Source organism: Harpia harpyja, chromosome 5 (assembly GCF_026419915.1).
Source record: "Harpia harpyja isolate bHarHar1 chromosome 5, bHarHar1 primary haplotype, whole genome shotgun sequence".
NCBI classification, from domain to species: domain Eukaryota; kingdom Metazoa; phylum Chordata; class Aves; order Accipitriformes; family Accipitridae; genus Harpia; species Harpia harpyja.
The window spans coordinates 44,141,330-44,161,085 of record NC_068944.1 but is presented as its reverse complement, the minus strand read 5'-3'; the positions used below and the strand labels follow the sequence as shown (position 1 = coordinate 44,161,085).

General features: G+C 38.8%; 1 protein-coding gene across 3 annotated transcripts in view; it reads left to right on the top strand.

The window, feature by feature from the left end:
* The window catches only part of STAU2 (staufen double-stranded RNA binding protein 2), a 176,697-nt gene extending 158,648 nt beyond the window's left edge, over nucleotides 1-18,049 (top strand). For 2 of the 3 annotated variants that reach the window (XM_052787586.1, XM_052787584.1), the window contains 2 exons: nucleotides 16,004-16,092; nucleotides 16,941-18,049. In XM_052787586.1, coding sequence (XP_052643546.1) covers nucleotides 16,004-16,092; nucleotides 16,941-17,034 — 183 coding nt within the window. In that variant the 3' untranslated portion in view covers nucleotides 17,035-18,049. Of the gene's footprint in view, nucleotides 1-3,197; nucleotides 3,273-16,003; nucleotides 16,093-16,940 lie in introns of those variants that run through there. The other variant, XM_052787588.1, reaches the window with a different exon arrangement.
* The last annotated feature ends 1,707 nt before the right edge of the window (nucleotides 18,050-19,756 follow it).

The window sequence follows — 19,756 nt, the reverse complement described above, 5'->3', positions numbered from 1 at the left end:
TCCTCATTTATGGGGAAAATGGTTAGATAGATAAACATGAAAGTATTCCTTACTGATAGCTGTTCCAAGGACTTGCTTTATGTTTTGTTAGAACCATTGTGGTACTATCATTTGCAGACTGACATTGGTTTACATCGCAGTTTGGATGATCTTCTCCAGTTGTATAATCACAGACCAGCATGCAGAGTCTGTGGGTGGTTTTAAGAGATTTTCTAGGTTTCTTTGTTTCAGGAGTTTGGTGTCCAAACATTATATGATTTGTTTATACTGATTTCATTGTGAAGGTAAGAATAAGTCTGATCTCCTCTTCTCTTTATTGTAACTTGATAGCATGACAGCTATCATCTCAAGCATGGTTTCAGTTAGGTCTTATTTGTGCTTGAAGAATATTACTGTATAATATGCATTGTTATGAGTGTATTTTCTCCGCTTTTGGTAGCAGCCTTAAAAAGCTAGTGTTTCCTTCATGCTATGATTGTATTGTTTATGTGGCAGCTAAAAGTATTAAATTCTTAGAGCTAACTGAGACTGGGCATAATGTTTTAGTCTCTACTGCCATTTAAGTTACATTAGTATTCCTGCTTTTATTGTGAGTGTGTTGATTTTAAGTAACTTAATTTTACTCTATAATGGCAGAGTAAAACTGCTTTTAGTCTGATCCTGGAAAACCTCTCATAGGGTTTCCATACATGAGCAGGCTTATGGGAATCATTTAGATAAAGAGAGTTTGAGTAGTGAAGGATTATTATTATTTATCTTAATAAAATCTTTTATTAAGATAGAGCTGTATATTAATTAACATGCCTCATACAGAAAAATATTAGATAAAACAGCATCCTGAAGGCTTTTCTTCTTAGCTGTGGTTGGAACAGTTGCTAGTGGTTTCTGTGCTTTACACAGTAACATAGACTTACTCAGGAAATGTGAACTCAGACCCTGTTCCTTCTACAGCCTAAAGGTATTCATAATGACATGTCACAGGAGACTGTCTAAATGCAAGTACAGCTATTTATCTACCTTCCCAGATAACCAGAGCCGCTGTATAACAAAAACTTAAAATACTCAGGATTGCACAAAGCATGAGAAGGAATATTATTGCATCCTACCCATTAAAGAAGCCACTGAAAAGCAGAAGTACTGGATTGCAGTTCCTGCTTTCATCACTTCTGAACTTAGTGTTATAGAATCAATTAGATAAAGAGCGGAAATTATCTAGGGAGCATGGGATGATCCTCAGCATAGCTCAGTAACTGCTGTGATCATTAGCCTGTGGAGTCAGACTCTTCCTTGCACTATTGTTTCTTTGAACCATGAATGTTGACTTATTTTTTCTGCAACAGCTGAATCTTCCCTGTCACTGATCTTGGAGGTTAGACTGTCACCTAGGAGGTGGAATGTGTGGTTTGTTGACCTAAAGCTAGGTCAAACCTAAAATCTGTGTCTCTCATACTCTGGACAAGTGTTCTCACAACCATGCCATTGACAAAAAGGGGAGCCTTACTTCCACCCGCTTCTCCGGTGGTCATATTAGTGAAAACAGTGAGCTCTGGTCAGACCGGTCAAAGAGCTGGAAGAGCCAGCTGTCTTGAGGAGAGGACTGTGCATCTGTAGACATTAGGTGACCAAGCTGCCAGGTCCTCTGCCTGTGGTCCTGGCTTTGCAGCTGAACTCCAGAGAGGAGCAGGCATTCACCTCTGGGCTTGGAAACCTCATTGCCTGCAGGTAGCTCCATAGCATGTAGCTTTCTTGGGTTGTTCTTCAGAGAAACCTGGCTCTCCTTGTAACACCAAATAAAGAAACTGAGTACTTAAGTTAACTTAAGACCTTTGATTTTATTCCAGGGATGTGCTATTTAAAACTTTGCTCTTACAGTGCCTAATTTGTAAGCACCTGAATTCTTTATTGAATCTAACCCTGACAGGTTATTTTGTAACTAGCAGGGGTTTGAATAAGCTCTTTTTGACAGCTGTGGTTAATGGGTTTTAATAATAGATGCTAGGATGAAATGATAAAATAGCCGTTAGGAGATCTTCCAGACTAAAAGCCAGCTGTTCAGTAAAGTTGTTGGACATATATCTATATTTTTGACTGTAACTGTAAACGGAGGAAAAGCAGGTCCATAGTTGCAGAGCTCAGTTAATCAGAGTCAAGGAGTGTCTAATCTGCATTGCTGAGCTGCCAGTTGGAAAGGTTCCTGAATTTAGAAGTCAGAGTTCTTGAGGAAATCTTGTTCCTGCTTCTTAACGTCTCTCTTGAAGCACTTTTTGAGCTACACAGTATGTGATGTATACCATTCTTACCAGAGAAGCACATAGGACAGCATTCATGGAAATGGCTGAAAGTGCCTGATCCATCCCCCATGGTTAGTCTGATTTTTATCTTTCTACCTGTGTTGCAGTAGCAGCCAGAAGTAGGAGATAATGACCGTAGAGCAAATCCAGGTGTGCACAGCCAGTTTCTACTTAAATCAACATACAAACAGCAGTAGAAGCTGAATCTGAGGGTAGATTTGGCCTTTCCATTAAAAAGGGGAGCTGCAAGCAGTAGAAAATATAAAATAATCCAATAAAAAGTACACCTGCCACTTCACAAAATAAAAAGAAAGGTAGCTGGTACCAATCTTAAGACTAATGCTTCACCTCAAGATGCATTTGCTAAAGAAATGGTTGAATTTGCATGTAAAATAGCACTGGACTAGGCAGGGAAAAAATGTATTGCAAGAGTTTTCTGCAATGCTGTCATTTAACTTGATCACTGGAGTGATGAGTTGCTGAAGGCAGATTAGTTTTTTATTTCATCTTTAGGAAATACCCAAATACCCTCACAGAATTTTGAGGTAAAAGGAGAAGCAATGAAGTCATGGTACTGCTTCTGTATTGCAAAAAGGTTAAAATATTTTACTTAAAAAAAAAACTAAAATAAATAAAAATGAAAATATTTTACTTAAAAAAATATTAAAAATATGAATATAAGCTTGAAAAGGGATAGGGGGGACAGAAATAGTACAGCTTTGTTTTGTTGCTAGAAAAACCAGGGTTTTTTCTCTCCTGCTTGCTATATAATAAAGGCAAACTTTAGGGCACTTGACAGGTATTCTCATACCTGAGATAGAAAGCTGAGTCCAAGCATAAGGCTCAACCTCACCTCTCCTGTACTAAGGGGCTAGACAAAGTACAGCTTGCATTTTTTTCCACCAGATTCAGCAGCATCTTCCAGGTTTTCCAGATATTGTCAGAATCCTCAGATCCAAATGGTAAGTTGGAATTTATACATCTAATCTAAAATTTAAAAAAAACCTGTGGAAGTACTCTATTTAAAAATTAACCTTTTCAGCCACCACCTTCTGTCAGAGTATGTGGCAATCACCATACACTAGCTCTCCCCCAAAAATGGTGTTATTTTGCAGTTCATGTCTAATTCCAAACACTGAGAGCTGAAATTGCTGGATGCTATGGGCTAGTAAGGAATGTATAGGAGCTTAACAGCAGGAGCAACAGACCCAGGTTAAAAATTCAGTGACCAGGAACAAATGTGCCCTTTATTTCATCTCCCAGCTAAAATCCTAGATAGAGTTTATTGGCTTTAAACTTTTCTCATTTAGTAGAAAAAACTAAGCTTAGTGTTTCTTCTTAATCACAGCCACTTTAAAGGGGACATATATGGCTCTATAAATTAAGCTGGCACAGAAGTATTCTTTGTTTAAAGGACTTGGAAATTGTTTGACAGTTAACTATTAAATGGTATCTAAAATAGCTGGAATTTCCTCTGAAGAAGTGTATGCCTCTACTGAAAATGACAAAATCAAATTTACACCACAAGTGATGGAAATGTACTGCTTGATGATCTCAAAGTCAGGAGCTAAGTATATGTCTGAAAAATACTAAGGTAAAGTGGCTCTCCAAGGTCACACAGCAGATTAGTGGAAGAGTCACTGTCTTTTGAATGAAACAAATTTTTTTATCCCACAAAACACATCAAGAGTTCAAGTATTTTCATTCACATTGAAATGAACCAGAGACCTCTTGAAATTTTTTCACACAGAAGAAACAACATGTGCCACACCAAGCATATTCATTAGCCCAGTGGTTATGTATGGTTCTTGTTTGTGATATTTTGACTGGAGAGTCTATCCTAGACCTAGAAAACCTTTTCTCAAAACTGTCATATTCTCATAAAAAAGGTTTGGTTCTTGATTTAGTGTTTTTCTGAGAAAGAATTTTGACCAGCTCTCCTCCTGACTCCTAGTTCAGTGTCCTATCCAGCTGGTCACATGTGCCCCCCAGCAAATATGTACGAGTTCCCTCTTTGAGGAGCAGCACGATCTGCAGCATCTTTGTAATAGTTCTGATGTACTTTTCTTCTCAAATTTTGGGTCTTGACATAAAAAGGCTGCAGTGAAGGATAGGGTGTTGTGCATAACCAAGTGAAGGCAGGGAGCCAAGAAAATGCTGTTGTAATTACAAGTGAACATTCTTGTATCATAAAACTGCAAAGAAAAAGCTATAAATCAGAGCTGTCCTGGTGGTCCCTGGCAGCAAAGCACAGGAGATTTGAGCTCATTCCCTGAGCTAGCCAAGAGTGGGATCCTCGCGGAGGCAGTGGCTCATTCCAAGGGAAGGGCATTCCTCGTGTCTCCTGAGTGATGGTCATGAAGCAGTGATTTTGGTGGGAGTCAGATCCAGCCTTCAGCCCTGCAGGAGTGATAGTATGAAAAGTGCTGGCCACTGTGGAAAATAAAGCAAGTTGAGAACTGGAGGAATTTTATCTTCAAGAGCTCTTGTTCTTGTGTTTAAGAGCCTACCGCTTTCAGTGTTAGGTCTGTGCTATTGTCCAGATCCCATATTTGATCACTTATTGTTGTACTTCAGTATGTAAGATTGTCCTTTAATTCAGGTATCTAGTTTCATGTTTCCATACACTCACTCATGACACCAAACTGTGCTAAAACCTTTCTATGGGCATTAGGAAAATGCTATGAAATTAAGTAATACGATCCAAAATATCTGTACTTAAGTTCCTGTCACTAATGAATATGGACTCAAACTTAATCTTGACTTAGAAATGGGTTTTTCTTCTACCCTGGAACATTTTTCCTTTTTTTCTTTCAGGTGTCTCATGAGGATGTAGCTCTCTCAAAATCATTGATCTGTCTGGATAATTTACCAATTTCAAAAATAAGTTAGTAAGTAGCAGGAAGGTAGGGAAGTATTAAAGCTGTCAGCATTGGGCAGTTTTCTAGAGACTTTCTTTAATATAAGCTAGGGGGGTGGTTATTTCCTCTCCCTCTGAAAGATGTGGCTTGAGCTGAGTCCACATTTACAGTTCAGGAGGGGCAAAAGAAGATGATCTACTGTTTTTAAAATAAAAAATAAAAAAATCCTGAGTGCGTACAAGTGATTACAGCAAAACAAACCCTGAATTGACAGCTGCACAAACAGCACTTGCCCAGCAGTGGTAGTCAGCTACTAGGAATGCCCAGTTTCCCATCAGATTGGTAAGAATTTATAATTAATAGCACATTTGGGGACTCTTCTGTAATGAAACCACAATTTAATCTGCTAACCTGATTATGGAGGAGGTAAAGGAGAGAGAGCAGAAATTCAGAGTCTCGCCGAGTACATTATCTCCCTGTTGATCGCAGTACGAAACCAAGACAGGCAGCATTTTCCAGAATCAGCCCCTACACTGGTTTAAGAGCTGCAATCCTGAAAGGTGAAGGGCTCTTTCCCAAACAGATGTGACCCCCTTCAACTCTGATAAACTTCCCCAAAAGATGAGGGAAATCTGTACCGCACAGGATGTGCTCAGCATATTGAGGGATTGAGTTAGTAATGTCCCTGATAATTGTGGATACCTCATTGTAGGAGTCAGTTTTTATTTAAATTTTTTTAATAGGAGTATACACATCTGTCTTTATACCCAGCAGCTTTTCTGGCCCACAAGAAGTCCTCTGTGAGTTTCCCCAACTGAGCTCAGTGGGATCTCTGTCAGCTGCAAGATTTATGTCATCTTTTTCAGTCCTGAGAACTGTTCCTTAAGCTTTTCACATCTGGATTTAATTGGAAAGACATTAAAAGACATTAAGTGTGCTGGAAAAGCATATTTTAGAGAAGATCTTTATAGACACTTCCATTAAAGGAACTGATGGTTGTAGGTTAAAATGGGATGAGGACAAACCATCAACAGTTAGCAAGGACAAAATTACATTAGAAACTACTTCAAATGAGAAGTTCAGCCTGTAGCTCTTGGGCCTCACTCTGATCTCACTTAAATCAACTTCAATTAGGACAAAAATACCAGTTAATGCAGTGTAAAAATGATCTGAGATCAGAATCAAAAACTTTTGCCTTTTGGAAACACTCAAATTTCTAATTACATGCCATATATGCTAAATATAATGGTTTTAGCTGTCAATCTAGATTTGGTAATTTGTTGGATGTACATGCATGCCTGTAAAATGAGACTTGGAGAATGAAGAGGGGGATTGGTTCTTAGGGCTCCAAGGGTGGAAGTATCCTTCTCTGAATGCTGATATGCAGGCCACAGGAGTAGAGTTACACAGAAGCAGAGATACAATACAATTTAGTACGTGGGCTTCATTACAGATGTTGTAATGCAAGAATCTACAGCCCTAAACTCCCCCATTGTTCCAGCTATAATGTGCTGCTTGAAGAAACCAATGATCAGTCCTTTGGATTAAGTGTAATCTATTGCTTTTGTCTTCAAACCAAACTTTCTAGTCATATTTAGACTGACAAGCACTTAAAATCTAAGGTAATGGTCTTAGGATGAGAGAACAAACATACTTTCATTTTAAAATTGCTAAAAACGAGGAATCTGATATTTAGGAAACTGCTCCCATGTCTAAAGCAAAGTGTATGGTCTTCAGAAAGAGAAACATGTCAAACTTCAAAGAAAAATAAAATGTATTTTTGTAAAACATTGGGGGGGGGAAGTACTCTTTAGAATATTTCAGCAAAATAAATTTGTTAGAGGATCTCACCTGTCCTCTTCTCCTAAAAGGGAGTCTTTTTCTCCACTATGTCATGGGAAGTGTTTAACATTAATGGGAAGATTATAGTTTGCTGGGTGATAGTGAAAGGAATGAGGCATTTGAATTAAAATTGTGGCTGCTGTGTAGACTGTTCTTTTATTTTCTATCATTAAATACCTTTTTTTTTTCAGAATCTGTTTATTTTGGGCTATGATAAAATGCATGTAAACTGGTAAAACTGATTCTTACTTTTATCGCCTGACCTTGGGCCAGCCTTTTATATGCTCATGCACTTTCTCTTCACTTCAGTTTCCTTCTCTTTAAAAACAGGAATAATAAAACTACCTCTAGTCCTTAATGCCATTTTGTCTCATGAAGAAGAGGATATTTGCAAGGAGAGGTAAAAAGTATTTAAACACTAGCAAGTGTGTTTTACAAGTTCAGTTTACTAAGTGAAAGAGTAACCATGTTGAAATAAGCATTGAGTAATACTTGATAGTTTGAACTTTGTTGTATACTAATTTGATTTGGATCTTTAAGAATTCATAAAAATCTTTTAATATATAATTTTTTGATCACTCTGCACAAGCAGTTGCCTAAGATAACCACTTAAATAACAGAATAAATGCTTATATCTTATTTAAATACAGCTCAGTTTGGAGCTCATTCATTTTGTTAAAACAGTTCCAGCTACATCTACACTATTAATATGGGTCAGGGCCCATTCCCTGGTGGGGCATGACATGGTCTTCACCTCATTTATGTACTGCTAGCTATGTAGTGAAGGCTGTGGTAGTGATATTAAAAACAGGATGGAACTGTGGAGGTCAGACAGATGAAGAGGGTTGTCTATTGCAGCATATTTTAGAAGTTACCATGAACTCTTACACAGCTGAGAACCTCAATACACTTATTTAAAATCAAGAGGTCAAAATCTCCTGCAATATAGATAGGGTTAATGACAGTGGACTTGCAAATCTATGGCAGTGATGTGGAGAAATGCCTATAAATAAATAATTAAATAAACCAAATTTTTCTGAGAACACAGCTGACAAGGATATTTTCCAGCCATCAGTGATGAAAGAGACAGTGATTCATGGCCTTTCTTCCCTGCTGGTGCAGGATTTTGCCTGAGGATATACATTCTGCTCTTTTAAGTTTTAGGTTTAAAGCTATGTTTCTTAAAATCTCCTATAATTTTTGTCTGGAGCTTCTCAACCGTGCTTGAATGTTGTCTCAATTGCATGATTTAAACCTCTACCTAGCCATACAATAATTGGCCATCTAAATGCTCTCATTTGGAAGTCTGTAATTATTGAAAGTATCTATATTACTTAGACGTCTACCTCCTTCTGAAAGTTAGTGTTTAAGTAGCTTTTGTCTGAGGATACAAAATTAGAAGCAAGATTAATTTAAGATTAATTGCTGTCTGGTGAAATTCTGTTGTATATATGTAATGTAAACACTTGGAAATCTAATTTTAAAATACTTTTCTTCATGTTCATAAGTAAGCTGTGATGATGCATAAGTCTTTCTGTCTTTGTTCTTTCAATTGTAACAATTGAAGAAAAAATATGAAGTTTTGAATTTAGAAATAAATTTACTTTAAAAGAACTTCCAGATTTCTAGACCAGAACTGAAGAATATACACTGAAAGGTACTGAAATTATCTGACAAGAGAGGCTTGATCAGGATTTATTTTAACTGCTGATACTGGGGCCGAACTTTCACACCACACTTCACCGTCAGAGGATGTAGACACACCTCAGTAGATACTGGCATCGAACCCGAAAGCTCTTTCGAGATGTTCATGAAGTGCCAACTTACTGGTTTCCAGTCTAGATTGCCACGGGGGAAAAAGTTAGCATTTTGGTAGTACTTGAAAGTGTTACTCCTCGCAGTTGAGAATACGTGAAGAGGGAGGAGTCTGAGAAGATACAGATTTAAGAACAGTCCTGTACAGTCTGAGTCCCATACAGATCTTTTAGCAATCCTTTCCTCTCTTATTCCTACCTACAATTAAGAATGCAACCTAAACTTGGCAATTAGACTACCCTCTCCATGCTGGGTTAATCTCTTACATTAGTGTTAAATTTGTTAAGTTTGGCTTTCAGTATTATTTATCAAATACTCTTCGTACAAAAGCATACCTTTTAATTATTTTAAAAATTAGGTGCTTTTCAGCATGTTTTTCTCTCTTTGTGACTAGAAGATCTGGTATCACCATTAAAGCAACAGAACTGTCTCACCCCAGATGATCATGCAGCTCTTTCTTGGGCTTTGAAAGAATGCTTTGCCATTCATTACTTCTGGAATTATTGCATAGTCCCAAGAATGGCGGTCGGATTTCTAGTGTGGTGGTTCACATGCAAAAATAAGCAATGCCTAATTGACTCTCTCTACTGTTAACTCAAGCAGTCCCTTTATTTAAGTAGATTGTTGAAGACGAAAACCTATGGAAATATAATTCCTTGTTGAATAGTGTCTTTCACTCCATCCACTTCTTGGAATATTAAAAGGTATGGAGGAATGAGTACACGTGTCCGATAAAACTAGGTGGAAGAACGTGACATGCATGCCGTTGTTGCTGGAAGCTCTGCCTAATATATTGGAAAAATTGTTCGAGAACAGTTAATCCTTACTTTAGGATTACCCCCAGAAAGCTGGCAAGGTCAGGCTGTACGTGGATTGTGTGTCATTTAAATTCTGGCTGCATGAGTTGCCTGGGGGTAGCATTAACTACTATGTGGGACTTGTTCTAAGCTACATCTGTGAATCATCATTTTTTGTTTGAAGATAGTGGACTCCTCCTATCCTCCAAGCTCCTTCTCTTGACAGGTGCAATCAGTAGACTTAATTGTAGTGCCTATCAGGTGACTATGCCTTTATGCAGAGATTAATCAGTTTGGAAAATGCTATTTCCATGTAAACTACATCAGTTAATCAGATTATAACCCTGTGTTTTTCATGCATATCATAAACCGTGTGAGGAAAGGGCTTAAAGTCATTTAATTAAGGTTTACATTGTGCAGTGTGAAAAGCCTTTCTGAATTTAATTTTTAAACAGATGTTAACATTGGTTCACATGAAATCTAATCAACTGGGGAGAACAGCACATTGTGAGGAAAGTGCTGAAAACCCCTAGCAGAAGTTATTGCTTGGGATATAGTAAATTCATTTACAACAGAAGCTGTGGGGAAAAGGAATTTGTTTGCAATACCCATCACCTAGTTTTTGTTTAGCTTGTAGGTAGCCAACCTGGTAAATCCAAGAGAATTAAATGTATATGTTAAGGAGTCAAATTTTAGCTACTTTGTGTGTATGTATGTAAGATTACACAAGCAAATATATCTTCCCTTTGTGCATTTCTGTATGCATTTTGGGTGTGCACAAGTTGAAGCCAGGTGGAAGCTTGGTCAAAAATTTCTTCATCAAGAGAAAGCAAAAACAATCACTAAGAACAATAATTTTGAATACATACAAATTTAAGTAGTTGCTCAGCTTTGGGACACTTAAGTCCTCAAACTCACCTCTAGAGCTGTGATAATTGTTGGGGTTTTTTCAATAGCCTTTACATGTGAAATTTAAATCAACATGTTAAGAAGTCATGAAGTTCATCTCATCACTGATGCAGACAGCTTTGTTGCAATGTTGTTCTACAGATGATACTGCCTTTTGAGGCCTCAATTCTCAGGGAGAGGGGAAGAACTTCCCTGATTTGGGGGGCATTTTTTCTCTTGGCATAGAAAACAAATGAACATTGATTGTTTGTAAATAAACTTGCTACCAGTTTTGTTCATGCATTAACTCTGCTATTGTCTAGGCTTCTGGCTTGCAAGTGAAATTGAGGACTAGAGTTAGATCTGTCTATCATTTTAACCTGGCATGCAAGCATTTTCTCAAGCCTCAACTCAGTCACAGCCTGAGACTTGTTCATGCATATGGCATGTGGCTACAGGCAGTGTGACCGTATGAATCATTTGACTCTGCAAACTTAACCTTGAACTAAGACCCAGCTACTAAAGACGGTAAAATCTTGTCCTTCATGATCTACTCTGGACCCTGACTTAATTCAGTTTTGCACCATAACTATTTCTGCCCATAATTTTATGTCTTCAGAAAACACTGATTAAGGCCAAGCTGAATATGATTTTTTATGTACTTAGAAAACTGATGTTAGGGGACATATCACCAATAAACTAACAGTATCAAGCAGTGTGTTTATTAGGATTGTCTCAGACCTCCTTGGTAAAGTCAACTGCAAGGGCCACAGAGAACAACAAACTTTTACAATTTTCAGTTTCATGGAATAATCTGAAATGCAATATAGGTTTAAGAGGAAAAACACAAACCACATACTGTGCTAAAACAAACATGTGAAAATTTTATCGTGAGGATGTGGTCTTAAATGCACATGGGCTAGTGTAGTGCCTGTCTTCTATTCTTGCTAAAAGAATGATCTAATGTTACTAGATTGTCATTACAAGACGCTTAATCCCCAGAGTGAGAAACAGGAAGAATATTCAAAAGTTTCAATGCTATTTACTAATTGCCAATTGACTTGAGGAAAGCTAAAAAATGACTGGAAACATCCATCCCCATCCTGATACACACACATACTAATAATGGAAATGGAAGCCAAGACAAACAGCTAGCAGTGCAGTGCATCCTGTTGGCATCGTATTTTTGGCACTGTTGTAGCTACACAGAAAACAAGTGATACAAGAAATGTGTAAGGACATCTGTTCTGTAACCTATGGGGCTTCACTCACAACACAGTTGTAAAATCTTCTGGGGGAGAGAAAAATTTCTCTATATCTGTGCAGATGCTCTATTGTAAGAAAAATATCAATGGAAGGAAGCGTTGAGCTTTTAAAAGAGGAAATTGTTCACCAGATTCACTGTCAAATGTTCCATTCTTTTCTTTCCTTTTCATTTAACCTAAGTTATCTGCCATTCACAAGTTATATTTAAGCCAAATGGTGTAAATCTGTTGGGACTAATAGAATTGAATCATGGATTAAATTAGCCCGGTGTCTGCTTGTAACTCTTCTTCGCTGCAGATTACTTGGGCTCTGTGTCACTCTGCTGACTATTCAGGTCACAGCCTCTCAGCTACCAGCTTCCTTCCTGAATCCAGCATCTTCATGTCTGTCTAGGGGCTCTCTCTACCATTCATCTACTGCCCTTCAGCCGCATCCCATGAATGGATACTTTAAAAAGGAAAGAAACTTTCACAAAATTCAAATGTTGTTGCAAAAGTTGGGATATAAGTAGTTAGGCTTCCCCCACAGGTATCTTATGAAGAGAGAGACATGGTTCCATGAAAAAGAAATCAGATCTCATATAAACCTGGAACATGTTAGAAAACTGGAAGATAAAGAGGGACTGTGAGGTATAGGAGGTTTGGAGGACTTGGGGAAGGAAATTTTAGCTCTGGGAGCTGAGAGCAGCTGGGGGTCCTGGGTGGGAGAGCATTTAGGAGCAGGAAAAAGTAGGGGCCTAGGTAGGGGGAGATTTGTGAAGAAGTAGAGGTGATCGCCTCTGCTGTAAAAGAGGTCAGAGCTCTGGGGTGGATAGTAGGGAGGGGAAGACCAAGGGCACTGGAGTGGCTTGGGAAAGATGTGGGACTGAGGCAGAAGACGTGGGCAGTGGGGACTCGGTAGTGAGAAGCATGAACTTTTGAAGACATCGTTGGCTTCCAGAGCAGCAAAGGCGAGAAACCTAGCAATGAGAGGTGGTGTAAAGGGCTGGCTCTTCAACAGTGCTCACACAAATACCCTGACATCTCTACTTGGAACATCGAGGATACAGGTACAGGACTGCTTTCCCGGTGCTTCCTTCCTCTAACATTTGGTTTCAGAAGTACAATACATCTAAGATCTGACCTTTTATATCACATTTCAGTTTGGGAAGGGCATGGCTTAAAGAAGGGTGAGATGCAGAAATGAGACTGCGCCACATTACAAGCATTAGGATTTGGATGTTGTGTTGATATTAAACTTAAACACCTTGAATCATACCTTCATTTTATATGTTTCCTCTAATTGTTCCATATTTACTTCCTTGACACCCATATAGTAATGATCCATGCTTACGGGCAAAGAGTTCATCATTTTATATTGTAGTACTTCTTCCCTTGCTGTTAGAAGAGAAGAGATGCCCTCATGATCTGTTTCTATTGAGACGGTGGCTAATATTCCTCCAGGAAGTTCCAAAGCAGTTTTTTCTGGAAAGCAACCCTGAAAGCTGCTCTGTAATTTATGTGGTATGCCTTGCAATAGCCAGATCTGTGAGTAAAACATTAGTAAGCAACAAATGTACTCATATTCAGAGCAATTCTAGAAAGGAATTAGGAAGTTTGGGTTGGTCTAATTAATCTCTTGATGATTTGGGGATTTCAGTGACCACTGATCAAGACTGTTATGCATATCATATGATCAACCCATGGTCTAATCTTGAATGAAACATTACTTGGCTCTACCTCTTACCAACAATGATCAGGGCCTTTTTGTCCAAGACACTGTACAAACAAATAACGTGAACAAATAGTTCTTCCACAACAAGTTTACAATTCACACATCAGACCTGGAAGCCAAGAATGGATATAAGAAAGTAAAGAAGGTGGCTTCTAAAACAGAGGATGTAGCAGTTAAACTGTGTAGGAGGAGCAGAGGTCTCAGCTTCCTTCTCTCCTTGCAGTGCTACCTGGTAATGGGTTTTGAATTACCAAACTTAAGAAGAAAGGACATCTTGATTGTTTTGCTAATCTGCATCAGGAAAAGTGGATATGAGAAGACAGGAGATGCTTATGTGCCAACCCATTGAATTGTTTGGTTCTCATAGTTGCTAACCCATGACCAACTAAAGTACAACAGAGGAGCAGTCCTGTGCAAGGAAGCACAGGGGCCCAAATCGCTCACCTTCCTCACATGATGAGTAGTGCTTGCATTGTGATGAAAAGGACCGCAGGGAGAGGAGGAGAAGAGAGAAACTGGGATGAAGAAATGTGTCAGGTTACTGGAACAAACAGAGAAGCTGAGAGGAGAAAACCCTTGTTGCCACTGGGAGAAATTATCTGGGTTGAACAAACAGTGATTTTGCTGTGCAGTCAAGATCGAGGATGGAAAGGCAGGTGGTGATTAGAGGTTATAGATGTTGAGAATGCATGCCTAAAACTACAAGGGACACTATGAGGTGGTAGAGAAAGAGCTGTCTTATAAAAAATGCAAATACGTAAAAATGTCGAGAAAACCAGAAGAAATGAGGAAAGGGAGAACTCATTCACTGGGGAACTCAATAAGTGGTAAAAGTGAAAGATCCTGTAATGGGAGAAGTTGTTATTAAGGTGAAGCTGAGGCTCAGCCCTTAGCCATAGCATGGAAAAAGGATAAAAAGAAAGATGTGGGCAGCAGAGATTTTAAGATGAAGGGGAAAATTATGTCAATGGATGGGAAGAAGGAGCAAGTAGAGAGCAGATTAGCTGTCAGATACAGGGGGCCTAGAACACATGGTAAAGGTGGAGTGGATGGATAAGTAACAGTGATAATCTGACGTTTACCAAGACACTTTATAAAATGTTTAGCTTTTTATTTGTTTGCTGGGGCATACAACATAAAATTTCACAGACTAGAAAGATTCCACCTTCATGCGTAGTGGGTGGAAGTACCTTGTACAGCCTTCTGAAGCTTTAGCAGCTAGTTTAGCATTACTATAGACAAATCTGGGATACATGGTCTTTTACTTTAGGGCAGCCTGGCAGTTTTTGTGCTGTTATTCATTTCACCAAAATACACATTGTCTAATAATATTTGAGTTGTATAAACATACCTTTCAAGGGAAGGAGCTGTTGAGAGAATCCAGGCAAAGAATTACGAAAGCAAATCTAGTACTTCATTACAATGGCAGCTCCTGATCCAGACAGAGTTCCTGCTCTCCGAGAGGACTGGGAAATGAAGATAGAGACATGGATTCTTTCTGTCTCAACAATTATGAAGAGAGCAACTTCCAATTTTCAAAACAGCAGTTGTTGCCTCACTGTGAAGAACAGTGCCATAGGGCCTGCAGTTAGTTCTAATGTTTGAGGTGTTACCTTAGGTGACAGTGTCTGTGAAAGATTACCTTTTTTTTTTTTCCTGTGATTAGTTCTGAATGTATCTTAGGTGGGAGTGATTGAAGAGAAAAATCCATTTTTCAGTTCTGCTTTACATTTCACCTTCAAGACAGAACTGACTTCAACTGTTTTATTGTGCTGGGTGTGTTTTCAAAAAGTCAGCCACGTGGTGTCTGAGAGTTTCATAATCAACCTTTGTAATTAATCACAAAAGATCATTTGTCTTTTACTAAAGCAGTTAGGGGGGAGGGAAGAACAATTCTGAGTCCTAAAGCAGGATTCATGAAGATGAGAGAGAAGCTCGTCAATAAAGGATGCACTTGCGCAGAAAAATGTCAGCTGAAAATTGATCATTCTTCTACTGCTGATGCTTCATAATCATCCCATATTGGCTCACCCTGTTTAGCACTCTTCACTACTTATGTATAAGATATCAGTCTGCTGCGTTGTTCAAGGTCCAGCCTTGGAGTGTCAGTAGTGTCCTGCTGACCCTCTTCCCATTGCTCACACCTTCTGCAATCATCTAAAAGACAAGAGTTTGTCCATAGGAGCTCCGGAAAATGTGGGCTCTAGGAAAGCACATGGGGAAGCTGGAGAGACCTTACAGGCCAGAGAGGCAAGAATCCTAAAAGTATATCATGTTCTTCATGTTCTTCCATGAACATAAATGGAAGTCACTCATATACCCAGGAAAAAGAAGATATCCTCAAACCTGTGCACAAGCACAGCTGTTTATCATGGAGCTGTTATGTACCCATTCTATTAGCTCTGTAGCCTAAATGGCTTCAATATACAGGAAATTATTTAAATCTAGAATATCAAAATACACACCTTCCTTCATTTGGTGTTAATACTGTTGTGTCAATGGGGTTTTTGACAACTCATTTTTTCTTTAGGCAGCGTTAAGTGCCTTGAAACAGTTTTCAGAACAAGGACTGGATCCAGTGGAAGGGGCTATGAAAGTTGAAAACGGATCACATGAAAAGTAAGTACCATTTAAATCCTCTGCATTTTAATGCCTGTGTGGTGTGGTAGATAAGAAATGTTAATTAAGAGCTTAGTTGCCCTTTTAAACCTATGCAAAACTATTTCCTCTGGAATTTATGTACAGTCTGTGACAATTTGAGAGGATAAACAAGATTTCAGGTTTAGCGTTACTGATAATGTTTACTAATGAGCTATGAGACGGTCAGTCCTCCTATGGAAATCCTAAAGAAAAGGATTTTCTTTTCATTGTATGGATTCTGTGTAAGCAGCATAACATGATTTTTGTCAAATGTGTTGTAACACATGATATTGCCTGTAAATAAGGAGAGCTATCTGCCAGTAATTCCTTATGTCTGCAAGATGTATTTTACCCTAGAAAATTTAAAAGCTAAAATTTATTTCAGGTCTTAAAAAACTCTTATATGGAATATTAGCTTTAAGTAGTAGACAATAGAACCAGGTTTCATACTGGATTTTCAATTATTTCAGAAAGTGGGATTGTCTGTTCAGTATGGATTTTTTTTTCCCAGCTGCTAGTCTGTTTATGTAAGGTAGTCTTGTGTTGCTAAATAAATTAGGAAGTAATAGAATAAAAGAAAGAAGACTAAAAGTGGCATTTGGAATTTTCAATAGATATATTGTGGCTATTTATAAACTAATTTAATCAGAAACATTTTTCCATATGATCTCATCAGCATAGTATTTGAACATAAATATTGTTGTTTCACTTTAAACTGTTACCTTCCACAGTGACCTTTGAATCTCATGTGCCATCTGGTAATAAACATGTCTTAAAGATGTGCAACCCTGGACCTTACCACTCTTGTTAATGTATTAATCTTTCAGACAAGTCAAGCATCTGGGAGAGAAAGCAGACAATAAACAGACTAACTCAGGCACCATTGCTCAGGACTGCAAGGATTCAAAGGCTGTCGTCTAGGAGCTTCCCAGCACCCACGGCTGCCACTGCATCCTTATAAACCTGTCAACACGCAATAGGGTGTATGTGTACAAGGAAATGAATGACTAATACCATTATTTGAGTCTTATGTGAAGACAACACTATTCTAACACAAGAGATAGTATACATGGTACTGTTTATTCAACTGCGGAAAAAAAAAAATTGAACATTTCCCTTAGAACTCAAGATCAGAGCATAAGTCAATTGCCCAGAGGCAGAAGAAGTCTGATCATGTTACTGGAGGTAAATAACAACTAATGAAAAAAAAGTGTTAGAAAAAAAAGGGAAACTTTAAAATTGATTAATATTGAGGAAAACAAGTCAGCATTGGTTCAGTTATACAATTTTTTCATAGTGTAGTTTTAAGTTCAGCTTACTGTTTTTTAAATAATGCTTGAATATTTTAAATTAACCGATGACAGTGCTGTGAGAATTGTAGTTGTTGTCTTCATATATAGTCATACAGCTTATCTTTTTATGCAGACATTATGCATTCTTCATTCTATATGAATATGTATGACTTTAAGATGCACTACTCAGAGTTGTATGCAAACAGACGTTTAAATCATGACAAGTATTTGCTTAACATGAACAGATGTTAGTTATGATCAGTCTCGATATACTCCAGGAAAAAAGCAGATATGGTATTTGATTTTCCTTGCCATAATCAATTAAAGAGGCGTCTTGCCTCCAAGCAACATTTTCCCCTTCAATTCTGCTCTCTGTTGTGTGAAGCACATCTACACCCCATTCTGTGTGTTGTATCAATCCACCATTTGCATCAACTGAGTGTTTTTAATCTCTGCATTCGGACCAAGAGCAAAAGGTAGGACTGCAACATTATCAAGCCAAGGATGGAAAACTGTTGATGTAAAGATCATTCTTTTGTGAAAGGAGTGGCAGCAGAGATAAGACCTGTGGCTGCTCTGTACCAGCATATTTCTTTTAAGTGTGTGGCCAAATGCAGTAAAACCACATCAGTTCATGTGTACAATGACAGTGTCGTCTCTTTCTTTATCATTCGCAGGTAGACAACTAAGAGAATGAAGTGAAAAAAAAACAATTACAAACTAACAAATGACTGGATACCACGCCAAAGCCAGGGTTCAACCTACCTTTCCCCATGCCACCACCTTCTACAAACTTACTGTGTTAGACCAGTCATCCTGGCATTTAAGTCATTTATTTATCCAAAATACAGATATTTTATTTTATGTAAACCTAATGCAATAAACACATAAAGCTTCTACCGACTGCATAACAGTCACGACAACATTGCACAAGATTTTAGAAGCATGTAAACCAGGGATCACAACCCAAGTGACTCATGCAGGAAAGCAGACAAACAGCAATGTAAGGAAATGGTGCAAGGTACGGTAGCATTGATTCACCTTGGGGACAGACTTTCAGGGTAGCATGCATCATGCTCTTACAGAATCAGCGGTCACTGGAAATTTGGAGTCCTTTATTCTACTTCATGTTTCTCATGGGTATGATTCACTCTCCCCCCAGCAGATGAGGTGCCTTTGTGCTGAAAGTTTGCAGTTTTCTAGGGTCCGACTCCATAAAAGAGTCAGGAACAAGCTGAACCTTTCAGTTCTCACAGAACTGGGAGAGTTCCAGAGGCATTTGGCACCTGGCAGACTCAAGTTATTCAGGCAGCAGCATACAAAATAATTAGCTCTTGCACACCATCTTTCTCAGGCATATGTTACCTGCCTAACTGGCAAACAGAGCAGAAATTCTACTGCTCCTTCACCTCAGCAGCCAGCTCAGAGAGCTCAGAAACAGGCTCAGTCTGTGCTTTAGCAGTACCTGCCAGTATGCAGAATACAAATAGCAATACTGTCCCCTCCCATGGAGAACAAGAACAAAAGGAAGAGGCAAAGCCATTCCTTGACAACTCTGTCCTAAGGGCAAGAGGCTGAGCTTGCTGGGGAGAATGTGACAAGGACACTGGCAGTATGGTCTCACTGGCATTAACAGAACCTCTGTGGTGTGTTCCCTGTCCCATCACTACAGAGAAACCCTTTGTACCGGTTTGCTCAGTTCAAGGTGCAGCTTGATACTTGGTGCCATTCTCTAGGTACAGCCACAAAAATGTGCCCAGTAAACTTCAGATTGGTTGCCTTGTTGCAGGTGGCCTCTGCACTGAGCACCAGGCTTGCTCCAGTGCATGTGGAGAACAGCAAAGTGATGCTCGCATCACTCTCAATGAGCAAATTCAAACCAAATGCATGCAACCAGCTGTCTAGGCCCAAGATGGCTCATTCAGGCCCTCCAGTCGAGACAGCAGTAAAGAAAGATCATCTCTATGAAACTGTTATCATCTCAGGTCCTCTTGCTGGTTCAGAAGCATGCTTGATTCTGACTCTGACAAAAACCAAGGCAAGTAACTGCGTTGGGGGGCTCACTCTTTTTTCTCAAAACCAAATAAACATGGAGCAGATTTGGGGAGGAGGGTCATATAGTAGCAGGATTTCTAACTATTTTCCAAATGCAGGGTTGACTAATAATTGTTGTAATCACAAGTCAGAAAGTTCTGTGCAGCCTGAGGTAAAGTGCACAGAGATGACAGTTTTAAAGTACCTCCCAAGCCACAGGTTAAAAGCCTCACCGAAGAGGCTCCAATGAAGGCTAAGACAGAGCTTTTCCTGGCATAAATCTGAAGAAAGAGTTCCTGCTCCCTTCAGGTATGGAT